Genomic DNA, 19,757 nt, shown 5'->3' with positions numbered 1-19,757 from the left:
CCTGGAGCCATTATCGTCTCTTTCCTGGCGAGTCGAGCTAATTAAGTTGGGAACAAGCGTTGTTTTGTTTCACATTAAAATGATGCAACTTATTCTTTCTTTACTTAAAGAGACAAAAAGGCAGATGCAGCGCTTCAGATAAAAACCACATTGGGACGTGTTGCTGTATTCCAGGTTTATGGTAGAAAACAAAATCAAACACACGTGAACATAAAACAGGACTTAAAAAACGTGACAAGAAATAAAGGAAACGACTGCAAACAAACCGAACAATTGGGCCTGAGCTGGTCGCCAGGCAACAACCCGCCACATTGTTCCGTATAAAACAAACCGACCCGCTCTTAGGAGAACCACGCTAAAACTCCCCGAGGTGTTTGGCTTTGTTCTTTTTTAAAAACACACGTTAAGACGACGCTTTAGGGCTGTATTTCTTCTCGAACCGCCCCACGTCAAACTTCCGGAGGCAGCCTTTGTAGTTCATGTAGCGGATCTTCCCGAACACGGGCCTCTCTGCCCAGCCCTGGTCGTGGACCCCGCAGATGGACCACATGCAGCCTACAGGAGGGGGGGGAGGAGGCGTGAGGAGATCAGACACAGGAAACCAGATCAAAGACTCAACCCAATCCAGGTCCTCACCCACGAAGCCGTTGGGGTCCTGACCGTCCAGCTCGAAGCGGTCGTTCAAGTACAGGGAGGTGGAGAGCGCCTCCTCTGGGGAGGAGGTCCACTCCAGGATCTTCTTGGCCCAGTACATCCTCAGGAAACCGTGCATCTTCCCCTCAGTGACCATCTGATACTAACGTGGGCAGAAATGCACATTTGCTGAATATCCCAGCAGGAAATGTGAGTGTTCTGTAGGGAACTCTCCTGGTTCAGGAGCGCGGTACCTGAGCGGCGTTCCAGAGGTGGTCGTGCGTCTGTGCCTCCTCCAGCTGCCTGCGCGTGTAGATGTACGGCCTTTTGTCTTTGGCGTGATCCTTCAGGGTCTTCCGGGCCCACTCGTGCGCGCCTGCGAAGCACCAAAAGCACCAGATGATGAGGTGAACGCCACTGACCCGCGTGTGCTGGGACCAGAACCGCACTGACCCTCCACGCTGTCGTAGTTCTCGTTGTAGAAGCAGAAGTTGTCCGTCAGCTCCCGGCGCACCACCAGCTCCTCGATGAAGGAGGAGACCGCCACGCCCGCCTTCTTCCCGCTGCGCTGGACCTGCAGCGCCACCCGCTGGGCCGACACGTGGCCTGAGGAGACGGAAACGGGAAGCGTTCGCCTCGCTTGCCGGCAGACGAGGAGACTCGAACTCCGGGACTCACCGAATCGGATCCAGGGCGACATCTGGCTGAGCGCTGCCGCGTTCGGGTCGTTGCGTTGGGAGTCAAAGAGTTTCAGGCGCTCGTCGATAAACGACTCCAACATTGCCAACCCCGCTCCGGCGCCGGGCTTGGCCCACTCCGTCTCCCCGACCGTGCGGTCGATGCTCAGGGACGACAGCGTTTCCTCCCAGTCTACGGGCTGCGAGGTGAAAGGGCCAAAAGGTCAGGAGGTCACACTCGAGGGGGCTTCACCCGCTTGACTGCAGCGGGATTCCTGGAAAGGTTGCGTAACGGCAGCCTTACTTCGGCGGCTTGTTCAGCGGTGTGGGGATGTTTCTCTATCGGAGGGAAGTCGGTGAGGAACTCTGACAAGTGCTTGTTGATTTTCCCTCTGATCGTTCTGGCAGCGTACTCGAGTTTTGGCGACGCCACCCAGCAGGGAACGATGTTGTGAGCGTCCACCTGCAAAGGGAAACGAGAAGACTTTTAGCTTTTAGGCATCGAGAAACGCAGGAATCTGTCAAAACGAACGTGCAATTTACAAAACCGCTGACCTGTATGAGGGGAATGTCCTGTGGAAACTCCTTCTTGAGATCGTCCAACCACTTCAGCGGCTCTCTTAGGGGGGAGAAATCCGTCACCACGGCCCCCAGGTGGCGCTCTGACACAAAGCCTGGAAGGACCTCCCCCACAGAACCGTGTAGCAGGTGGAACTGGACGTCTAAGGCTTTACATTCCTGTGGCGGAACAGTTGCACCAACAGGTTAAAGGTGGTGATGGGAGCAACCTCCCACGACCGCGTTTCATCTGCACGCTCTTTATGCACCTTTTCTACTTCTTCCAGACCTTTCAGCATGAAGCTGTAATGTCTCAGAGTGGACAGCTCTGATTTTGGGACGTGCAGGCAGACACAGACGTGCAGAGGCAGCTTCTCCTTCACTGCGAGCTGCTGGGCGTGGATCAGCGCCCAGTTATCTAAAACAGAGAGGAACCTGGCTAGAACGCACAGACGTGAAGTAAACAGGCAAAAGTTGGTCTTTAAAGTGCCGACCTTGCACTCTGTGGTCTCTCAGCATCCAGTACAGGACGCCCTCTGAGCCCTGCTTTATCTTCTTGGCGTCTGATATGAAGCGGAGTCGCTTCTCGTTGAAGGACATCTCCTTGTTTTCCGTCCTCTGCTGCTGGATCGCCCCCTGCAGCCAACCTCCAGCCTTCGCCTCCTTCACCTCTTTAGTGCTGGCCAACTTCTGCTGTTTGGCCGCGGGCTCTCTGGCGGCAGACTTCGCCTTGCGTTTTCTGTCAGACATTGTGCTTCCACAGATGGGTGAGTAACAGCCAGCCACAAACTGCAGGGGAGATCGCGGTGAGCAGCTGCAGGGGAACGTTTGTTTGTTAGGACCGTAAACTAGAAACCAGGCAATGCATCGACATTTTCATTCAAAACACTCGGTCGGAGGACAACCTGCACATTAACTTACCTCAAAATGCGATGAAACATATAATCAAAAACAGCTGTTTGAGCGTTTTCAAAGTGGAAACGATTCGACGAAACGTGGAGCCAAGCGACACACGCGCGCTTGAACAAAAACGGTCTTTATGCAAGCTCTTACATGAGCCCGTCTTCGCCTGGTTTTGTAATGTCGTGTTTCACTCAACTGGACTCGATTTCCCACAATTCACCCGGCTCTCACTGGGCATGCGCAGTGCTCTTTGCGTTCGGGGGCGTGTCTTCTCGTGCCTGGTGTAGCTTAGCTAATCTCTCGCCGTATCCACAGTTTAAACTTCTGCGCATCTTTTTGTTTTGTTTTTTTTTGACAATAAAATTATGAGCAAATTTAACTTCTCAGGAGCTCAAGCGAGGAAACCACTCCTCACCGATAAAGTCGACATGTCTCTCGGTAAGAACAGTCAATGCTAACACAAACGTCGCTAAAATAGAATAATAGCAGGTATGACATGTTGTGCTAGCCAGCTAGCCAAATTATCATTCTGCTGTGTGAACAGACGACATCATTCGGTTGAATAAAAAAGAGCAACAACTAAAGAAGAGGCAGGCGACTGTGGCCCGCCGGCCAGTCAAGAAGAAAGGTCGGATAAACCAGGGAAGGGGAGTGTTGAAGGCAGCAGGAGCCGTCGCCAGAGGTGTGTGTCCGCCCTCGATCCTGCCTGCGCCGCCGCATCGGTGTAACCATTGTATCGTTTCCAGGAGGCGTTTCACCGCGAGGAGGGGCGGCTAAAGCCAGGAATAAGCGGATCCCCCCGTCCCAGGGTCGAAGAAGGGGTCAGGGGGTTATAACGGGACTGGCAGCTAGAAGACCAGCTGCTCTGCTGAAGAGGGGGACGCTGAACAGAGCCGCATTCACCCAGGTGCCCGTTGACCGGGGATCGATCCATCACAAACTGGTGTTTCGGGCGTGGAAACTGGGAGGCAGATGTTGGATGTGTTGCCTGAGCGGTCGTGTTGTGTCCTGTAAACACCCGTTTTGAACTCGGCATCGACCAGTTGTGACTTAACTGATGCACAAACCGCATGAATTCAGCCAGAATTTTGCGTGCGTGGATGGAAATAAAGAGAGGTGGGCTGTGTAACCTCGGACTTGAATGTTGGTTTTCAGAAAATGAAACAGAGAACAAAGCCGTTTGTTCAGCGCCCCGACGGCCAGTACAGGAAGCCGGAGGTGCAGAGGAGGTCGTACCGGCAGCCCGAGCAACAGAGAGGCCAGAACCTCACCACAGCCAGGAGACCATTCAGGCTTCAACGGAGGTGAGAATGTAACGATACATTAAGTGTGTGTTCGCGTCCCGCTTTACATGAGCTCTGCCTGTTTAAGTTGTTGCTTCAGTAGCGTTCCTCTCCTCCAGGCCGGCGCCGACTGTCCCCCAGGCTCAGAGGGAAGCTCGACAGGCTACGTTTCTGTTCCGCCGAGGACTCAAGGTACCCGGAACACCGAGTGGGTGCCGTGTTTTGTTTTTAGAGCCTCGGATTAAACGTTTTCTGTCTGTATCTATTTTTTTTAGATTCAAGCCCAGGTGCACAAGCCCAATCCTGCTCCCCCAGTCCGAACCCGACAGTGAGTATTCTCTGCCGTGGTTGGTTGAAATGCTTCTGGGTCCGTGTGTGTGTGTTTGAGTCCTGGTCATTGCAAGGCCCACAATTTCTATTCTAAGGTGTTTATAAGACGCAAACTGTCTGCAGGTGGCGTCCATCGCCTGGCAACAGCAGCATCTTGACGGTCTCCATTGACAATCCCACAGCCAGGACGCAGCCCGAGTGAGTACCAGAAACACGCCGTTGGCGCCGGAGTTAATGGCGAGTGGCTAAAATGCTCGCGTTGTTTCTAGACCCCCCTCCGCTTGGACCCTCCACCCCGCGGCCACGACCTCCGCCCCCGCCGTGGTGGAGACGGTGGAGAAGAAAGTCCCTAAAGGCGTGCCGCTGCAGTTTGACATCAACAGCGTCGGGAAACCGGTGAGAACTCGCCTGTTGTCGGGCTCTCGTGGGGGGGGGGCCTCTCTGCTCAGGCTTCCATCTGTGTCTCCACAGCAAACGTCGATGACCCTAAACGAACGGTTCCGCATCCTGAAGGACAAACGCGCCGCCACGTTACACACCGCCAAAGGCAGCCGCTTCGTGACGGTGGGTTAGCTGCCGTCCTCCCACCTGTGATGGACGGGACCATCTGCAAGAACGGGGGTGGGGGAGGGACCTGTCCGGTGAACGCCTGTGTGTTGTGGATGTTGGAGCCCCTCCCCCTCTGCCCCCCCCCCCCCCCCCTCACGTGGACTAATGTCTTTCAGACTGCGGTGGCACAAACGTTTGCAGTACCGTTGTTTGTTTGTTTTTAATTTTTTAAATAAAGCCACTTCCTGGTCAATGTGGTCCCGGCGCCACCTGGCGGACAGCATCGGTAATGTGTCCTTTGATAAAAGTAAATCCAACCGTGCAGCAGTTTGAGGCGTGTGTGTTTGTTTGGTTTCCAGAACTCAAACCAGGCGCCTTTGAGGAATCTTGATATTGCTTTTATTTAAATACATTAAAATTTGCAATGTAACAAAACTATTGGCATATGAAATTCAAACACCATTTAAGTGAAGAAAAACATGGCTCACTTCATTATTTTTTCTGTGGCTAGTGTCGGTAACACTAGGGTTATTTTCCTCTCTGCCGACTCTGCTGTGCGACCCCCCCCTGCCCCCCCTCCCCCCCGTTTACACTGTTCACAGACTCTTTACAATACAAGTGCTGAATAAAAATGAGGTCAGAAAGTGGTTCAAAGGTTACAGATCATGCAGAATGGCAACAAATTCTGTGTAGGAGCGAGTAACAAAGAATAAATGTGTGCATGTCAAAAAGGAGAGATTTACACAGCTTTTGCATCTTTGGTTCCAAAGTGGGTTGAATTCGATTTCACAGCTTGGCAGCACGAATTGACTTCAATCTTTGAGGGCTTCTGCGACGTTCACGTCGGGTTTTTAACACTTTACACACGTACATTCGTTTGGGGTCGTCGTGGAACTGCTGTCAATTTAGTGTTTGTCTGATTTGTGTTGAAACTTAAGGTTTTAAAACGTGGTGTCCTGTAAATGAAAGAGGAAATAAATCACTGGGCAATTGTTGATTTTTGGAGCTTGTGGAAATGGTTCTTTTCTGAAAATAGCAGCCCTGCAATAAATAAACACTCAGCAGTAGATGGATGGGAAGGTTGGACAGAGCGACGGCAGCAGTGTGGCGTTCAAAGACCCTTTCTCGGCTCGTTATAAAAATAATCTCTCCTTAATTTTTTACGGGGGCGTTTCGTTTCCATTTAATCCCTTGTTTGAGGTTGGCTCCGCCTCTCCGCGCGGCGTCTTGGGCTCGGACCCGCGCTGACATCCCGACACGCACGGACACACACGCACGTTTTACCATGATGATTGCATTAACACTGGCGAAGGCCCACAGCATGGATGCGCACGCGCTTCACAGTCGCGCTCGGATTGCTGACGCACTCGGACACACACAAGCGCTGGACCTCGTGGTCAAGCTGGTGACGAAGAGTTTTGGGTTTTTTTGTTGTGTTTTTTTTTTTTTTGTTGTTTTTAAATTTCACATACACTGATTGTAATAAGTCGTAGAGAGGATGCACGTTTGTTTCTGCCTTACGCGACGTTCAAGCGGAGGTGACGCTGGGCGGCTGCTGCCCGGGGTCGGGCTGAGTCTGGGCCGGCTGGGGGGGCTTGGGGTGGTGCTGGGCCTGGGGCGGCGCCGGCTGCTGGGGCGGCTGGCTGAGTCCTTGCTGGGGCGGGGAGCAGCCGGGGCCGGACGCCGACTGGGATGGCAGCTGAGACAGCTGCTCGCTGTTGGCCAGAGACTTCAGCACGGCGTTCTCCCGCTCCAGCACCGAGTTCCTCTCAAACAGCTCCTTGATCTGCTCCTTCAGGACCTCCACCTCCTCGCGCACCGCGTACATCAGATGGCTCTTCACCAGGTCCTGAGGACAGGAAGAGGAGGCGTAAAAGGGGGCGAAGGAGGCGCCGCAAGACAGGACTTAGAGACGGGGTTTACTCACCATCGCCTGCTCGATCTTATTGTCAATGGCAGCCACATTAGTTCCTGAGGCCCTGTGGAAGGAGAGGAACCGTGGTGAGAAGTGACATGGAGACGGAAAGGAAAACCCTCGACCAGTTGTCGCGGTGCACCTGTGGCCGTATAAAATGACCCTCGTCGCTGCTCTGATCAGATGCTTGAGGCTGGATGTAGGTCACAGCCGTCAGCACGGGCGTCAAATCATCGGCAACAACCCAGTATTTTAAACAGATCGGCCCGTCTGGATCCATCCCACCGCCCCCAGTGTGGCGCCATCTTATTACCAAATCTTATTGACTAAAGCTTCTGCTTTATCCCAAAATAATCACCGATGACCTCTCCTCACCCCAACGCCAGCGGCCCACAACCTTTACCTGAGCCGTGTCCGGCCTGACAGCAGCGGGCCCGGAGCGTCCCGCTCCGGTTCCCCGTGGCGGCGGCGGCAGCCGCAGCACGCGGGTCTGTAGGAGAACGTACACGGCATGGCACCGACCGCTGCCGCCGCTACATCGGTGGGGGGGCGAGTGAGAGCGGAGGAGCCAAGAGAGACACCAGCGGCGCTCTGACCACATTTAGTTCGGTGAAACATGAACCAAAGGGCGGAGAAGACGGAGGTGCTGAAAGGGGGCGGAGGGTCGGGTCCGATAGCGGCTGCCCCCGCCGCCCCCTGCCGGGTGCAAACTGCCCGTCACTCCTGACACAGCAGATGTGATCAATCGTATCAAAATATAGAGATAAATAATAACCAGCATGAGTAAAACGCCACCGACCTCCCTGAGTACACGGCCACGTGTTTGATAGACAACAATCAAGTGGTCAAACAATCAACAATGTGAAAACGATGCTACTTTTTATCAGCTATAAATCCGGTGGGAAAACAAGAACTTTCGTATGTGGAACAGTGCGCAGGTTACTACTCCGGCCACCAGAGGGCGCTGCTGCACATCTGTCCCAGTGACGCCCGCGGAAGAACCTCGGGTTGACTACAAATCCCCCCCCAGGACAGTGTGTTCTTTACCCCAACACACACCACCCCTGTGTACGTGTGTGTGTCCGCCTACAGTCTGCATCCAAGCTCACATACAGACTGTGACACACATGCAGGCACACGCGTGTTCCCAGACATGCTTCATCACGTGGGGGGGGGGGAGAGTATATTTCAGCATATATATAACGCCCCCCGGGGTTTGTTACATAACCAGCCATCGTAAATGAAAATGGCGGCGACCCAGGCCATCGCCACGGCGCTCTCAATGTGGGTTTAATTTAGACGAGGCGGCCTCCCGACAGGAGTCTTTGACGGGCCGGTGCCTGGAGGAAACCGGCCAGATTAAGCACGGAGCCGGGTCGGACCCGCAGCTGCACCCTTTGTTTGGGGAAAAGAGACACCGTGTCCCAGCGTAGTGCTGCACAGCGTGTTCTTCCTGGACACGCTTAGCAGTAAGGGGGGGGGGGGGGAAATAAAAGTGGATTCGGTAACACGCGTGGGGGGACTGGGTCACGTTTCCAACACGGGGAAGCACCGAGGTTTGATCCAACTTCCTCTGGAGGATTCTGCAGGAAAAGGGGAACGTAAGGTGTGAGCGCAACGACGCCTGTCCAAGAGGTGGAGGGATGAACAGGCAATAAAGGGGTAAAGTGGGCGGAGACGGCGTGGTCACCTCCTGAAACGTCCTGCTTGAGGAGGTGGGGGGGGGACACGCACCTCCTCAGAAAACCACTGCAAATGTCAGCGCGCCTGAAACACGCAGAACTCTGGCCATCGCAACGCCCCAGCTCTGTTTTCGCCAGGGCGACGACCATATTGTCTTTTTTATGACTCTGCTGGAAAAAGAAAAAAAAAAAAAAAAAAAGGTTCTCCTGAGGTTCCTCGAGCCGGCGCCGGTGGAAGCGGAGAGATGAACAGAGAGAGAATAACAGGAAAAAGGCCTGAAACCCCCGTGTGTGCTGGGAGTGAGACATGTGACGGACCGGCACCAGCGTGGAGGCGGCGGAGGCTCCTTCTTTAGCCGCGATGCTGTGGGTTAGCGGGAGGTAACCGCCCTGAAGAACCTGCCCCCCCCCCCCCCCCCAGCCTCTGTTGGCCACCTCTGCTTTATCAGAGCAAACGCATTAACTACTGAAACAAGGAGGACTGAGGTCAGGACCCACAGGGCTGGAGGTGGGGGGGGGTGAGCTGAATGCTAATGGGGGTTGGACCTGGATCTGGATCTGATTACGCTAACTCCCTCTGTAAACTTCAGCGCACAGACGTTTACGAGCTCTGGGGAGAGTTTGGCTTTTCTCCATACGACGCTGGCCGTAAAACCAGGAATGTCAATATAAAGTCCATTAGAGCTTTACGCTCACGCCCGGCTCCTCTCAACAGCACAATGTTGGCATTCCTGGCCTCCAGGAGCGCCGCCGCACCTCGAGGCCACTGCTGGAGCTCCAGGAGCGCCGCCCGGGGGCGACAGGTGAGCGAGCCGAAGAGCCGGAAGCTCCTTCGCTGTATTTGTTCATCCACTCACTCCACCCGTCCCAGTGCTAACAAGGTGCAATTGACAAGCTTGATCTCTCTCACTCTCTCACACACACACACACACACACACACACACACACACACACACACACACACACACACACAGCAGAAACATCAAAACTCCTTCAGAGAGAAGATGGAGAGTGTCAGGGTTAAAGGTGCGTTCAAGAGACGGTGGTTTATGATCAACTCAGATCCTCAGATTGATAAGGCACACACAAAAAATTGACGTCCATCTCCATCTGACGGCGTATTGATCCACGAGGAGGGCGGCTGCAGCTTTCACCCCATCGACTTTTGTCCAATCAGCTTTAGAACATAAAAGTTAAAGTAACACTGCAGGTTGTGTTCTTGAACGAGCTTCTGCTGACAGAAAAAGCTTCCCCCTTCCCAAAAAAATGTGAGAATTTCAGTTTCACAACCTCTTCTGTCACTTATTCAAAACCCAAAACGGCACCGAAAACTGACGGCGGAGTCGGCCGGCCCAAAAATAGGAGTTAAAAAAAAAAAAAAAGTAAGAGTGAAACATGAGAGGAGGGGAGGTTTAGAGAGGAAATAACACTTCTGCAGCAGTTCTGCATCTATAAACCAGTCAGCTGAGGAAACAAACATATAGAGACGCTCTGTGTGTGTGTGTGTGTGTGTGTGTGTGTGTGTGTGCCAGCTGTACATTTCTCTAAAACCGGTCTCATTTCCTGTCGCTCAGATAAAGGTTCTTGTTCTTCCTTTACTCTGAACGTTCGACTCATCATTTTTCTGTCGCCCTACAGTCGGAATAACGAAGCGCTGCTGCTTTCTCTTTTCTCTTTTCAATGCTCGGCTAAAAACAGCAGGTTGCGCAACGCCGTGCCGCCATCGCGAGCGTCACCTGACTGGTGTTGAGAAAGTGTTTTCACGAGCACGAGCAGATGTGTGAAAGAGCAGCATCTGCATCCAGAGTCACGTTCCCAGCCCCCAACCCTCGTTTACCGCCCTCCGTGGCCCGAACACGCCGGGCGAGCGGAGAACGACGCCACCCAAGCTTGGCGGCCCCTCACCCCGACCACAGACTCCCGTTTCTGGCCGCTGCGGTCATGTGACTGACACCTATCAGCGGGGCAACGCTGGGCTGGAAAAGAATAGCGTGCAGCAGATAACATGCTCCGGTCTGCAGCCCCTTTGATGTCTCACTGATCAAAGCCAGAGGGTTTTTTTCTGCTGTATTAATTCCACACGGGGAGCAACGTAAAGAAACCGGGGGCATTTGAAACACAGGAACATGCAGGCGGCCGCGACTCTGTGCAGGTCGCCCTTCAAACGTCACCAATCGTGTGAAAACAACAAAGCAAACCAGCCTTTGTTAGACGAGAGTGTCAGAGAAAACTGCCAGGCTTTGTTATCCAACATGCACGTGAATCTGTGACACCGCACTCCGGTCCGGTCCGGTCCCGTACCTATCAGCGTGGGCCTTTGAGTCCCTTAACCTGCTGCCAGACTGGAAGGCCCGGTAGAACGCCTTGGAGGGGTTCCTGTCAACCACGTTCAGGAGGAGAGAGGAGACAGAGATGCAGAGTTGAAACTGGGGGAGCAAGTTATTCGCTTATTCGTCGTCCGTCAGCTGCCTCGTCACGTGTGCCTGCGCGGCTAACGCTAACGCTAACGCTAATTAAAGCTCCTGCTGCCGCCCCAAAGCCTCCTCGGCTCGGTCTCGCTGCGGCAGCAAAAACAAAACAAACAAACAAACAAACGTCATATCTTTAAAGAGGTGGAGGAGCCCGGAGCAGGGCGTTTTACCTCAGGAATGCGTGTGCAAAGGTCGTTACTGCTTCGTAAACTTCAGGAGCTCCCTCGGGCCGCTCGGGTCCTCTATAGTGGCCGTCAGTCACGGTCTTTACGCGGCCCTTTATACAGTCTGTAGGTGTGGATGTGAACGCTGACCCGGGTCAACACGGAGGTCAAACAGCAGCCAGTTTGTTGGCCAGTAACAGGAGGAACCCCCCCCATGACCCTACACACACACACACATACTGTCACACACCTCTGAACGCAGGCTTATTTAATCCCTCACTGTTGCTCTCTTAAAGCTTCTCTTCTGCACCGGCTCACGAAGAGCAAACAGCCGCGAGCCCGTGCACGCGCGCCTGGAACGAAGAGTTGATTTACAGCATGTGTGTGAATTTTATAGCGGGCCAGCCCCTTTCCTAGAAATCACTGGCACAATCTCTCCGCGTCTCATTACCTCATGACTAAACACTCTCGCAGGCCTCCTCCTCGGCCTCGGCTTCATTTCACTCTGCAGGAAAAACCTCCCAACGTGCACACGCCCGGCAGGCGCGCACGCCCGACTTTTTCCACGGCTGAAGCCGAGCGCTCGGTTGAGGCCAGCTACCGGCTAAACTCGGCCGGGTCATATGACTTGGCGCACAGGGGGCCGTTCATGAGCGAGGAGTCATCGCTCTCCGCCCTCAATGGCGTCTTTGTCACGCTGAAGTATAACATGTCCATATCCCTCCATGAACCGCTGCCTTGTCACCAGCCGTTTCGCTCTCTAAGGGAGGCGAAAACGCCGATTTCCTGGTCAACGCGGCGTAAAACGTAAGGGAAACAGACAGACAAGGGGCGACAAACAGCCACGTTTCCACTCCTCCCTGCTAAAAACACCAGCTAGCCGGAGGCAGAAACAGGTCCACGCGTGCTGGGGTACGAGCCGATGGACCCATGAACTTCCCGGCGGCTGGAGTCACGCGTGTTACTGAAGCTCGACATGGGGCCGTTGGGCGGATCGGGTCGGACTTGGATCAGGTTTCCTGCTCCCGCTCTACGATTTCATACGGATGTGACGACTGTCGACACCGAGGCGTCTCCAGACCGAGCAGAGGTGGTTTCATGGGGGCAGAAGGCTGCTGACCCGGCCCCCTGCTGGTCCAGGGAAAGGGACACGCCCACCCATCATCCCTCCATCCACCCATCAATCATCCACCCATCATCCATCCATCCATCAATCATCCACCCATCATCCATCCATCCATCCATCCATCATCCATCCATCCATCCACTCATCCACCCATCCATCCATCCACTCATCATCCACTCATCCACCCATCATCCATCCATCCATCATCCATCCATCAATCATCCACCCACCCACCCATCATCCATCCATCAATCATCCACCCACCCATCCATCATCCATCCACCCACCCATCATCGATCCATCCATCTATCCATTACCCATCCATCATTCATCCATCCACCCACCCATCCGTCATCCATCCATCCATCCATCATCCACCCATCCATCCATCATCCGCCCATCCATCATCCATCCATCCATCCACCCACCCATCCATCATCCCCCATCATCCATCCACCCACCCATCCATCCATCCACCCACCCATCCATCCATCCACCCACCCATCCATCCATCCACCCATCCATCATTCATCCATCCATTCATCCCCCATCATCCATCCATCCACCCACCCACCCACCCATCCATCCATCCATCATCCACCCATCCATCCATCCATCATCCATCCACCCATCCCCACAGATCAGAAGTAGGTCAAAGCCATTTAAATTCCTGGTGCAGGACGTTTCTTCCCATGAGCACTGGTTCCAGTGATGCCTCTGGGCCACAGCGTGATTACAGAGGAGCTGCCACCAGAACACCAACACACAGACGCGTGTCAGGACCTTGCAGAACTTCATCCACGTCGCGGCCGCAGGGACACAGACCGTCTTGTTAACCCTGACCTGCAGCGCCCCAAAATAATCCAGCTTTCCAGGGTGCTTGCACACAAGCCGCTTTCTTACGGGCCGCATCGGGGCTGCAGGCAGGCGCTGTTTACAGTATCAAAATATCAGGACCGTGATTATATTTGAGACTGAGCGGCGCTTGTGCAGAGAAAACCAAAGGAGCCGGTTCAGAGAATCTCAACTGTGGTGTCTACAGGTGCAGGGCTGTAAAATGTGCTGTAAGTGTTACTGTGTTTTATTCATGTCTTTTAATTACCTTCCTCTTGGTATACAATCCTGAATTATTCTGTATCCCACCGTTCTGCCCAATGATTCGGGTACGGATTTGAACCCACAGAGCCCGGCCCTACCGCTCGGGTTTGCTAAACTTTCCCCTCCGTTCTGCTTCAAGCCACTTGAGAACAATTTTCCAAAAACAAGATAAGATCCACAGCCGAGCTTATCTTCATTTCTCCGCTGAAGAAGCCATTAAAACCTTGGACTGGTGACGGGGTTCTGCGACTGGGAATCACGGCGTGCCTGCGCCCACTTACATACAGAGAGTTCTGATGGGCCCTCAAAACTCGCCTCCGTTTGAAAGTAGCCACCAGGCTACAGCGAGAGAGGATGATGGGAGTTAGGGTTTAGAAAGAGGAGGTGGTAGGAGAGGAGGATCACTCATTACATCATCGATAAAGACACCCAGTCTGATTGAAAACAGGATCCAGCAACGGGGCAGCTAGTGGTGACCCATACACTTCAGCACAGGGATGAGAAGGGTTAAGTTCTACAGAATTTGTGTTGCTCAACTCTTCTGGGATACATGTGTTTGAGCAAGACACGCCCCCTTTTAAAGACACACCCCCTGATCCACGGACACAATCCCCCCATTCACGGAGGTGGAACCAGCCCACTATTCTGCAGGGCAGCCTCCTCCTCCTCCCCCACCATGGGGACAGATTTTATGTAAATATTATAGGACTGTCAACCATACAGATGCACGTATTCACACACCTCCGGATGATGAAGCCATGTGGGAAACATTAGGCAGCGTAAAACATCTTCAATCTGCACCTCCGGGGATTTCTGGCTTAATCACTGGCAGGCAAAGGTTCGGGGCGGAGGCAGGCAAACATCACCAAAGTGCCAAACTGAGCTTGTGCAAGATGTGCAAATGTCTCCAATTATAGGGGTGGTGGGGGGGGGGGCACGATTTGATCATGTAAATAAGTCCTGTTGATATAACGACAGCTCGGGTTTATCCTGTTTACGCAGCGGCGTTAGCGGTGGCACCAGGGTGGAGGAGCTAAAATGTGGATTAAATCATTCGTTTGCTTTCGGACAATAAACCACAGTCACGGGGGAGAGTGTGGCAGGCGGGGGGGGGGGGGGGGCATACATCATCCCTTTAAACAGAAGCAGGTTTGGCAGGAGAGCCAAAAAAACCAAACACGCTAACGACAGGAGCATGACATCATTTCATAGTTTACCGGCTTTGACAGAAAAAGCAGATGCTCGGTTAGCAACCAGCTCGGTTAGCAACCGTGCAGAAGGGAAACCGAGAGACGGCTGCTACTCTGGGGAAAACTGATGATATTCCTGCATGTCACAGAAGCTGAAGACACCCCCGGGGGCTCGGGGCTTTTCTCAGGTCCGCTTAATCACCGAGGAGGAAGAGAGCTCGGCAGAGACGGACCGGTGGGGCTGAACCTCAGAGTGATCCTCTCACATGATGGAGGCCGTGTGGTTAATCCCAACCCCGCCAGCACTGAAGGGCAACATCGTGACCTGCCAGAGGTCAACGCTGGCGCGTGCTTCCGTGGACGCGCTCGGAACGCAGGAGAATGCTGTGTGTTTATATTAATGGTGCTGGGTCCTAAGACCCAGATGGCCACTCCAAAAGCATGAAAATATAACAAAAGGTAGTTAAAATGTCACATCCGCTGTAATCAGAACCTTGTTTTGCATCACTGTAGTTAGAAAGAACCAACCACACCAGTAACAGATATAGAAAGCCCGCTTCAAAAGCCAAAAACACCAGTCAACACCAGCTCGGGGTGGTGATTTCCAAATGCCCACATCTATTTCAGGGGCTGGGTTCAGGCCCGGCTGCACACCGGGGGTGTCTAACAATGTCCAAAGGCCTTAAATAGAGAGAGCGGTAATTTTGCATTGTTTGACAGAAAAAAAGCAAGACAAGTGCAGCTGGGGGGGGGGGGGGGGGGGGGGGGGTGTACACCCTGCTGCAAGGTCTCTTATCGACAGAATAGGGACACAGTGGAAACACTACTGCTCGGCGTCTGATAGGACCTGACTGTTGCAAGAGACACCCGCTCTTATCAGCCTGGGAGTCGAAGCCTGAGGGGCGAGTGTGCGTCTCTACGGAGCGGCGCCGCTCCGGCAAAACTCCAAACGCACGGATGACGCGTCTCAGGTCGACGCACTGAGGCAAAAGCGGCGCCCTCCGCATGTGACCGCGGCAACCCGAGTCGAAAACATCTAAATATACGACCCCGAGAGGGAAAGAAAAGGCAGAGGCGCTAACTCACAGGATTTAAACCTTCAGTGTTTAGAGTAATCCCCGATAATTGGTGGGTTCTTTGTAAAAAGGCAGCGCTAAAGGCTAAACCACCGCACGTCCAATAGCGTTTATATTCTGGAATGTTAAAAGTTTTTCCGGAGGTTTAGCCCCTGGCTTAATTAACGTAATCCAGAACACCTGAGTAGCCACGCAGCTTCTGACCCCACCCACAAACTATTACAGCTACGCAACGATGCCAAGAAAACGAGATTTAAAAAAAAAAACGAGGTAGGTTCGAGCGTACTTGTCACCTCAGGCCGTCTGCGCCGCCGCTACACTCGCGGGTGACGATACCGGCGAGAGGAAATCAGGTTGGACGCCAGAGCTGCAGAAACACACTCGCACACACCCACACGCTGAAATACCCTCGCTAACAAGCCAAGAGCCCAGGAACTGTGTGTGTTCTGCTGCTCCGTTTTCATACGTTTCCCTTTATTTCTCAGTTGTAATGAATAACAACAAAAATGATATTTCCTTCCTGCGCGCCACTTCTCACTTCCTTTCCTGCACTCCTCCCTCCGCGCCCCCATCTGTAAGACCCATGCCGCCATTCACCGGCCTCGGTAGCAGTCAGGCCTCACACACACACGCACGCACACACACCCTTCGTGTATTCAACCTGTTCATATCGAGTGGTGCTGGAAGGATTAAAGAATCCTCCGAGACGTGAAAGTGGGATTTAGAACTGTTTACCTGTCCACGTCTCCATCGACTGGTATTTGGATTCCAAAGAGGCTGTTGACGGTCGGGGTGGTCAGCTGCAGGCTCTCGGGCATGAGGGGCTTCAGCGCCTCCTTCCCGGACACGACGGGGGACTGTGCATTGACGAGACCCTCGGACTTCGCCCCGTCGCTACCTTCCACGTGTCCAAATCCTACAGCCGGGAGGCCCTGTGATCCTAAAGCCGGCGCGGGCTTGCTGTGGGGCTGATGACCCGGAGGCAAACTGGAGGCCGTCACGTTTGGCATGACTGCACTGGAGGCACTGGGCACAACAGTGGGCACAGTGGTGGAAGCACTGGCGCTCACTGCGATGGCAGGCACGTTTTGCCCACTGGCTGATGAAGAGTGGAGACTATGAGGTTGAGGCTGTCCAGTGGCCGCGTACTGACCCCCGCTCTGCTGCGGGACGGTGGAGGAACCAGTCAATGAAGAGCCCCCGATGCCTCCGACAGTTCCGGGCTGCTGCTGTATGAGGCCAGGAGCTGGTTGTCCAAACATTACCGATCCCGCTCCTCCTGCACCCACAACATCAGGAGCTCCTCCAGAAGCAGACGATAGGCCCGAAGCGTGTCCTTGTCCCACGGACTGTAGTCCCGCAGAGAGGCCGGACGCCGGCTGGACCTGGCCGATGGCGAGCCCTGGCTGCTGCTGATAGTAATCCGACTGGCTGCTCAGGTGGTGGCTAACAGGAAGTTGCTGCTGCTGAGGCTGGAGAGGGTACGTCATAGACGGCACTGAAGGGGGCATGATGGGAGACTTTTGTATATGAACGCCAGATTGCGAAAGGTCGTTTTGTCCAGCAGGTAACACACCGTGGGGGGCGGAAGCCTGGGCACTCCCCACTGCTGGCTGAGCTGAGACAGCTGCAGGCTTGCTGCTGGAGAAAGCACTCGGTGTGGTCAACCCGCTTACGCCCTGCGCTCGGGTGCTGTTGGGTTGATGAACTGTGTCTATTAAATGCATCCGGGGTGATGAGAGGGAAGCATCTGTCCCAGAGCCAAAGCCCTGACCTGAATGATGTGACGGGGTAACCACGGATCCTCCTGGAGGCCCGATCCCACCGTCCGCAGCAGGATCCACTGTGGCACCAGCGTGCCTGGTGTTGTCTGCAGTCCTACTTACAGCAGATCCCTCAGAGTCTTTCTCATAAAACTCGGTGCACGTCCACCTGCCTCTCCGAAAAGGTTCTCCGATGCCGTGATCGAGCTTAATGACCCTGAACCTCGAAGTGCAGCTCGCCGTGGTGGTGGCGGCGGGAGCAGTACTCGTCACCGTAGCGGGCTGGATTGTGTTCACTGACCCACCGGCCGTCCCAGCGCTGGCTGCTGGAGGAAACTGCTGCTGCTGCGCGGCTCCAGCTTGGGCAAGAAGGGATGAACCGGGTGGAATGCCAATCCCTTGAGCCGAGCCAGGCGCCCCGACCTTTCTGAACTCACCAACAGGGCTGCTCGTCAGCGCAGAGACTTGACTGGGTTGAGGTATGTGCGATGGTGCCAAAACACTGATTGCCTCTTGCTCCCCGACATTGTTCAGGGCTTCTTCGGATGAACTTCTGTCACATGTCGGGTCGTACTCGGGTCGGGACATGTCGTATATTTCCGACGACACGTCTTCGGCCCGAGACTCGTCTGGATCCTCCAGACTCTCGGTGTCATCGGCGGCACCTATAGCCGCCACCTGGGCCTGAGTCACACTTGTGATCTGGAAACAGCTCTTTTTCTTTGCCGGCATTTTCGACATGTTGAGAGCCGATTTCAAAGTCCCTTATGGCTATGTTTATCCTCCGACGGTAAGGAAAGAGCTTCGCAAAGCTCAGATTATATTAAACAGGACACCTGCATTTATATTACTCCTTAGATCTACCTGATATCGAGATGAATCTACGTCATCCCTCTTCCTCTCTCGGTCTCCTGTTGCGTCTCATGAGCTCATAACGCAATGCGACCCTCGTCTTGTCCGGCGGGGCGACTTCAGACAGCACCAGCAGCCGGTACGATACTCGATCCAGGCTTCGTGCAGTCGGGACTGGCCTAAAAAAGTCCCGGTCGTGCAGTTGTCAAGCGGCCGGTGTCGCAGAGTGTGTTGCCCAGCAACACGAGCTACTTTAGGCTGAGGAGGGCCCACAGCCCTCCACTCACGGAGCTAGCTAGCAAGTCAAGCCAACTGGCTGCAGCACACTCCCCCTACGTCGGAACAAGTATACGGGAGACATATTCCCCAAAACACTTTTTTTCGTAACCGCTCCTTTCACCACTGGGTGGTCACTCGGTGGTGAGACTCACTTTGCGGTCGATGGAAAGAAAATCCTCTTAAATTCCACGTTATAACGTATAAACTCGACTCTTTACAACGCCCGCAGTTACCTCCCTCACTCAGCTACTCTTGACAAGATGGCTATGTTGTATCCTAACCGCGTTGCATCGTGGGTAACTGCTTTACGTAAGGACGTTTACGTAAGACGCGTTCGTGAATTCCCCATCATGCTGCCTTCAAGGCTGTAGGAAAATAGAACTAACACCGCATATGGTAATTACACGCGGCTATAAGATTCGATCCAAATTATATTTTTAGTCCCTTTTCTTTTCTACACTTGGTTTTTAACTGAGAATGAGAGACGTGTTCTTAACTTATACAGTCAATTAATTTTAAACGCATTTTTAATGACAGTAGTTGTTCCTGTTGCTTCTTGGATATGCTCGTAAGGGAATATTAATCACAATGATATAATGTTGGTCATTATTCGATAAATGGCAATGTTGTGTGACAATAGTAGAGCTCATTTGATTGAAAATACACAGCCTATTGTATATATATGCATTAAGTACATTCTGTGTATCCAGCGGCAGCATACAACTAAGATCTATCCACGAAATTAAACTATATGCATTTGTAGAATAGCGATTAACTCTCTCATTTAAAACAAACAAACAAACAAACAAACAAACAAACAAGTAAATGCCCAATTTATAAGATTTTATATCTTTAAGAAAATCACAAATCCACAAACGCAGTGCGAACTGCCCCTGGTGGTCAGAAATGAATATATCGCATTCACAAAATGTGATTTCTGACTTTAACTCCCCCCATAAAAATCATTATGGATGAAACAAGTTTAATCAAGAAAAGCTCAATTCAAACAAATTGACAGTTTTTCTAAAGGCTAAGACATACCCTACATACCAAATGCATTGAACGTCTGTATCGTTTTCTTTTAACCGTTTTTAATTCACTTTGCAAACTATTTTGATCTTAATCTCTCACATCCATAAAAATACAGGACGCAACGTAAATTATAATTTTTAATTTTTTTTAAAGAATGGCGTTGTTGTTCCTTGAAA

The 19,757-nt window shown here is 53.0% G+C and overlaps 3 protein-coding genes across 4 annotated transcripts; 1 reads left to right on the top strand and 2 right to left on the bottom strand.

Moving 5' to 3' along the window:
* Positions 1 to 160: 160 nt before the first annotated feature.
* cpdp (CPD photolyase) lies at positions 161 to 2,952 on the bottom strand. The gene is made up of 10 exons (XM_003975795.3): positions 2,790 to 2,952; positions 2,363 to 2,682; positions 2,138 to 2,286; positions 1,866 to 2,048; positions 1,615 to 1,773; positions 1,312 to 1,510; positions 1,087 to 1,239; positions 888 to 1,009; positions 637 to 796; positions 161 to 555 (listed from the first exon to the last, which is right to left on the bottom strand). The coding sequence occupies exons 1-10, from the start codon at positions 2,807 to 2,809 to the stop codon at positions 404 to 406; spliced, it is 1,617 nt and encodes a 538-aa protein (XP_003975844.2). The 5' UTR covers positions 2,810 to 2,952; the 3' UTR covers positions 161 to 403.
* A 44-nt stretch (positions 2,953 to 2,996) lies between these two features.
* Positions 2,997 to 5,400, top strand: LOC101076225 (UAP56-interacting factor). Its single transcript, XM_003975796.3, has 9 exons — positions 2,997 to 3,209; positions 3,316 to 3,453; positions 3,518 to 3,678; positions 3,927 to 4,075; positions 4,174 to 4,246; positions 4,330 to 4,382; positions 4,508 to 4,582; positions 4,654 to 4,780; positions 4,856 to 5,400. Exons 1-9 carry the CDS (start codon positions 3,137 to 3,139, stop codon positions 4,955 to 4,957), a joined length of 951 nt encoding a protein of 316 aa, XP_003975845.1. The 5' UTR covers positions 2,997 to 3,136; the 3' UTR covers positions 4,958 to 5,400.
* Positions 5,401 to 5,926: 526 nt separating this feature from the next.
* LOC101076449 (TSC22 domain family protein 2-like) lies at positions 5,927 to 18,836 on the bottom strand. 2 transcript variants are annotated; one of them, XM_029830513.1, is made up of 4 exons: positions 16,391 to 18,836; positions 10,832 to 10,906; positions 6,861 to 6,912; positions 5,927 to 6,782 (listed from the first exon to the last, which is right to left on the bottom strand). In XM_029830513.1, exons 1-4 carry the CDS (start codon positions 18,157 to 18,159, stop codon positions 6,462 to 6,464), a joined length of 2,217 nt encoding a protein of 738 aa, XP_029686373.1. In that variant the 5' UTR covers positions 18,160 to 18,836; the 3' UTR covers positions 5,927 to 6,461. The 2 variants fall into 2 exon arrangements, with proteins under 2 accessions (XP_029686373.1, XP_011614925.2); XM_011616623.2 differs by lacking the exon at positions 10,832 to 10,906.
* Between the last annotated feature and the right edge of the window lie 921 nt (positions 18,837 to 19,757).

The sequence above is a fragment of the Takifugu rubripes genome, chromosome 22 (genome assembly GCF_901000725.2).
Source record: "Takifugu rubripes chromosome 22, fTakRub1.2, whole genome shotgun sequence".
NCBI classification, from domain to species: Eukaryota; Metazoa; Chordata; class Actinopteri; order Tetraodontiformes; family Tetraodontidae; genus Takifugu; species Takifugu rubripes.
The sequence above is the reverse complement of the archived record's forward strand: the minus strand, read 5'-3'. Positions and strand labels throughout refer to the sequence as shown.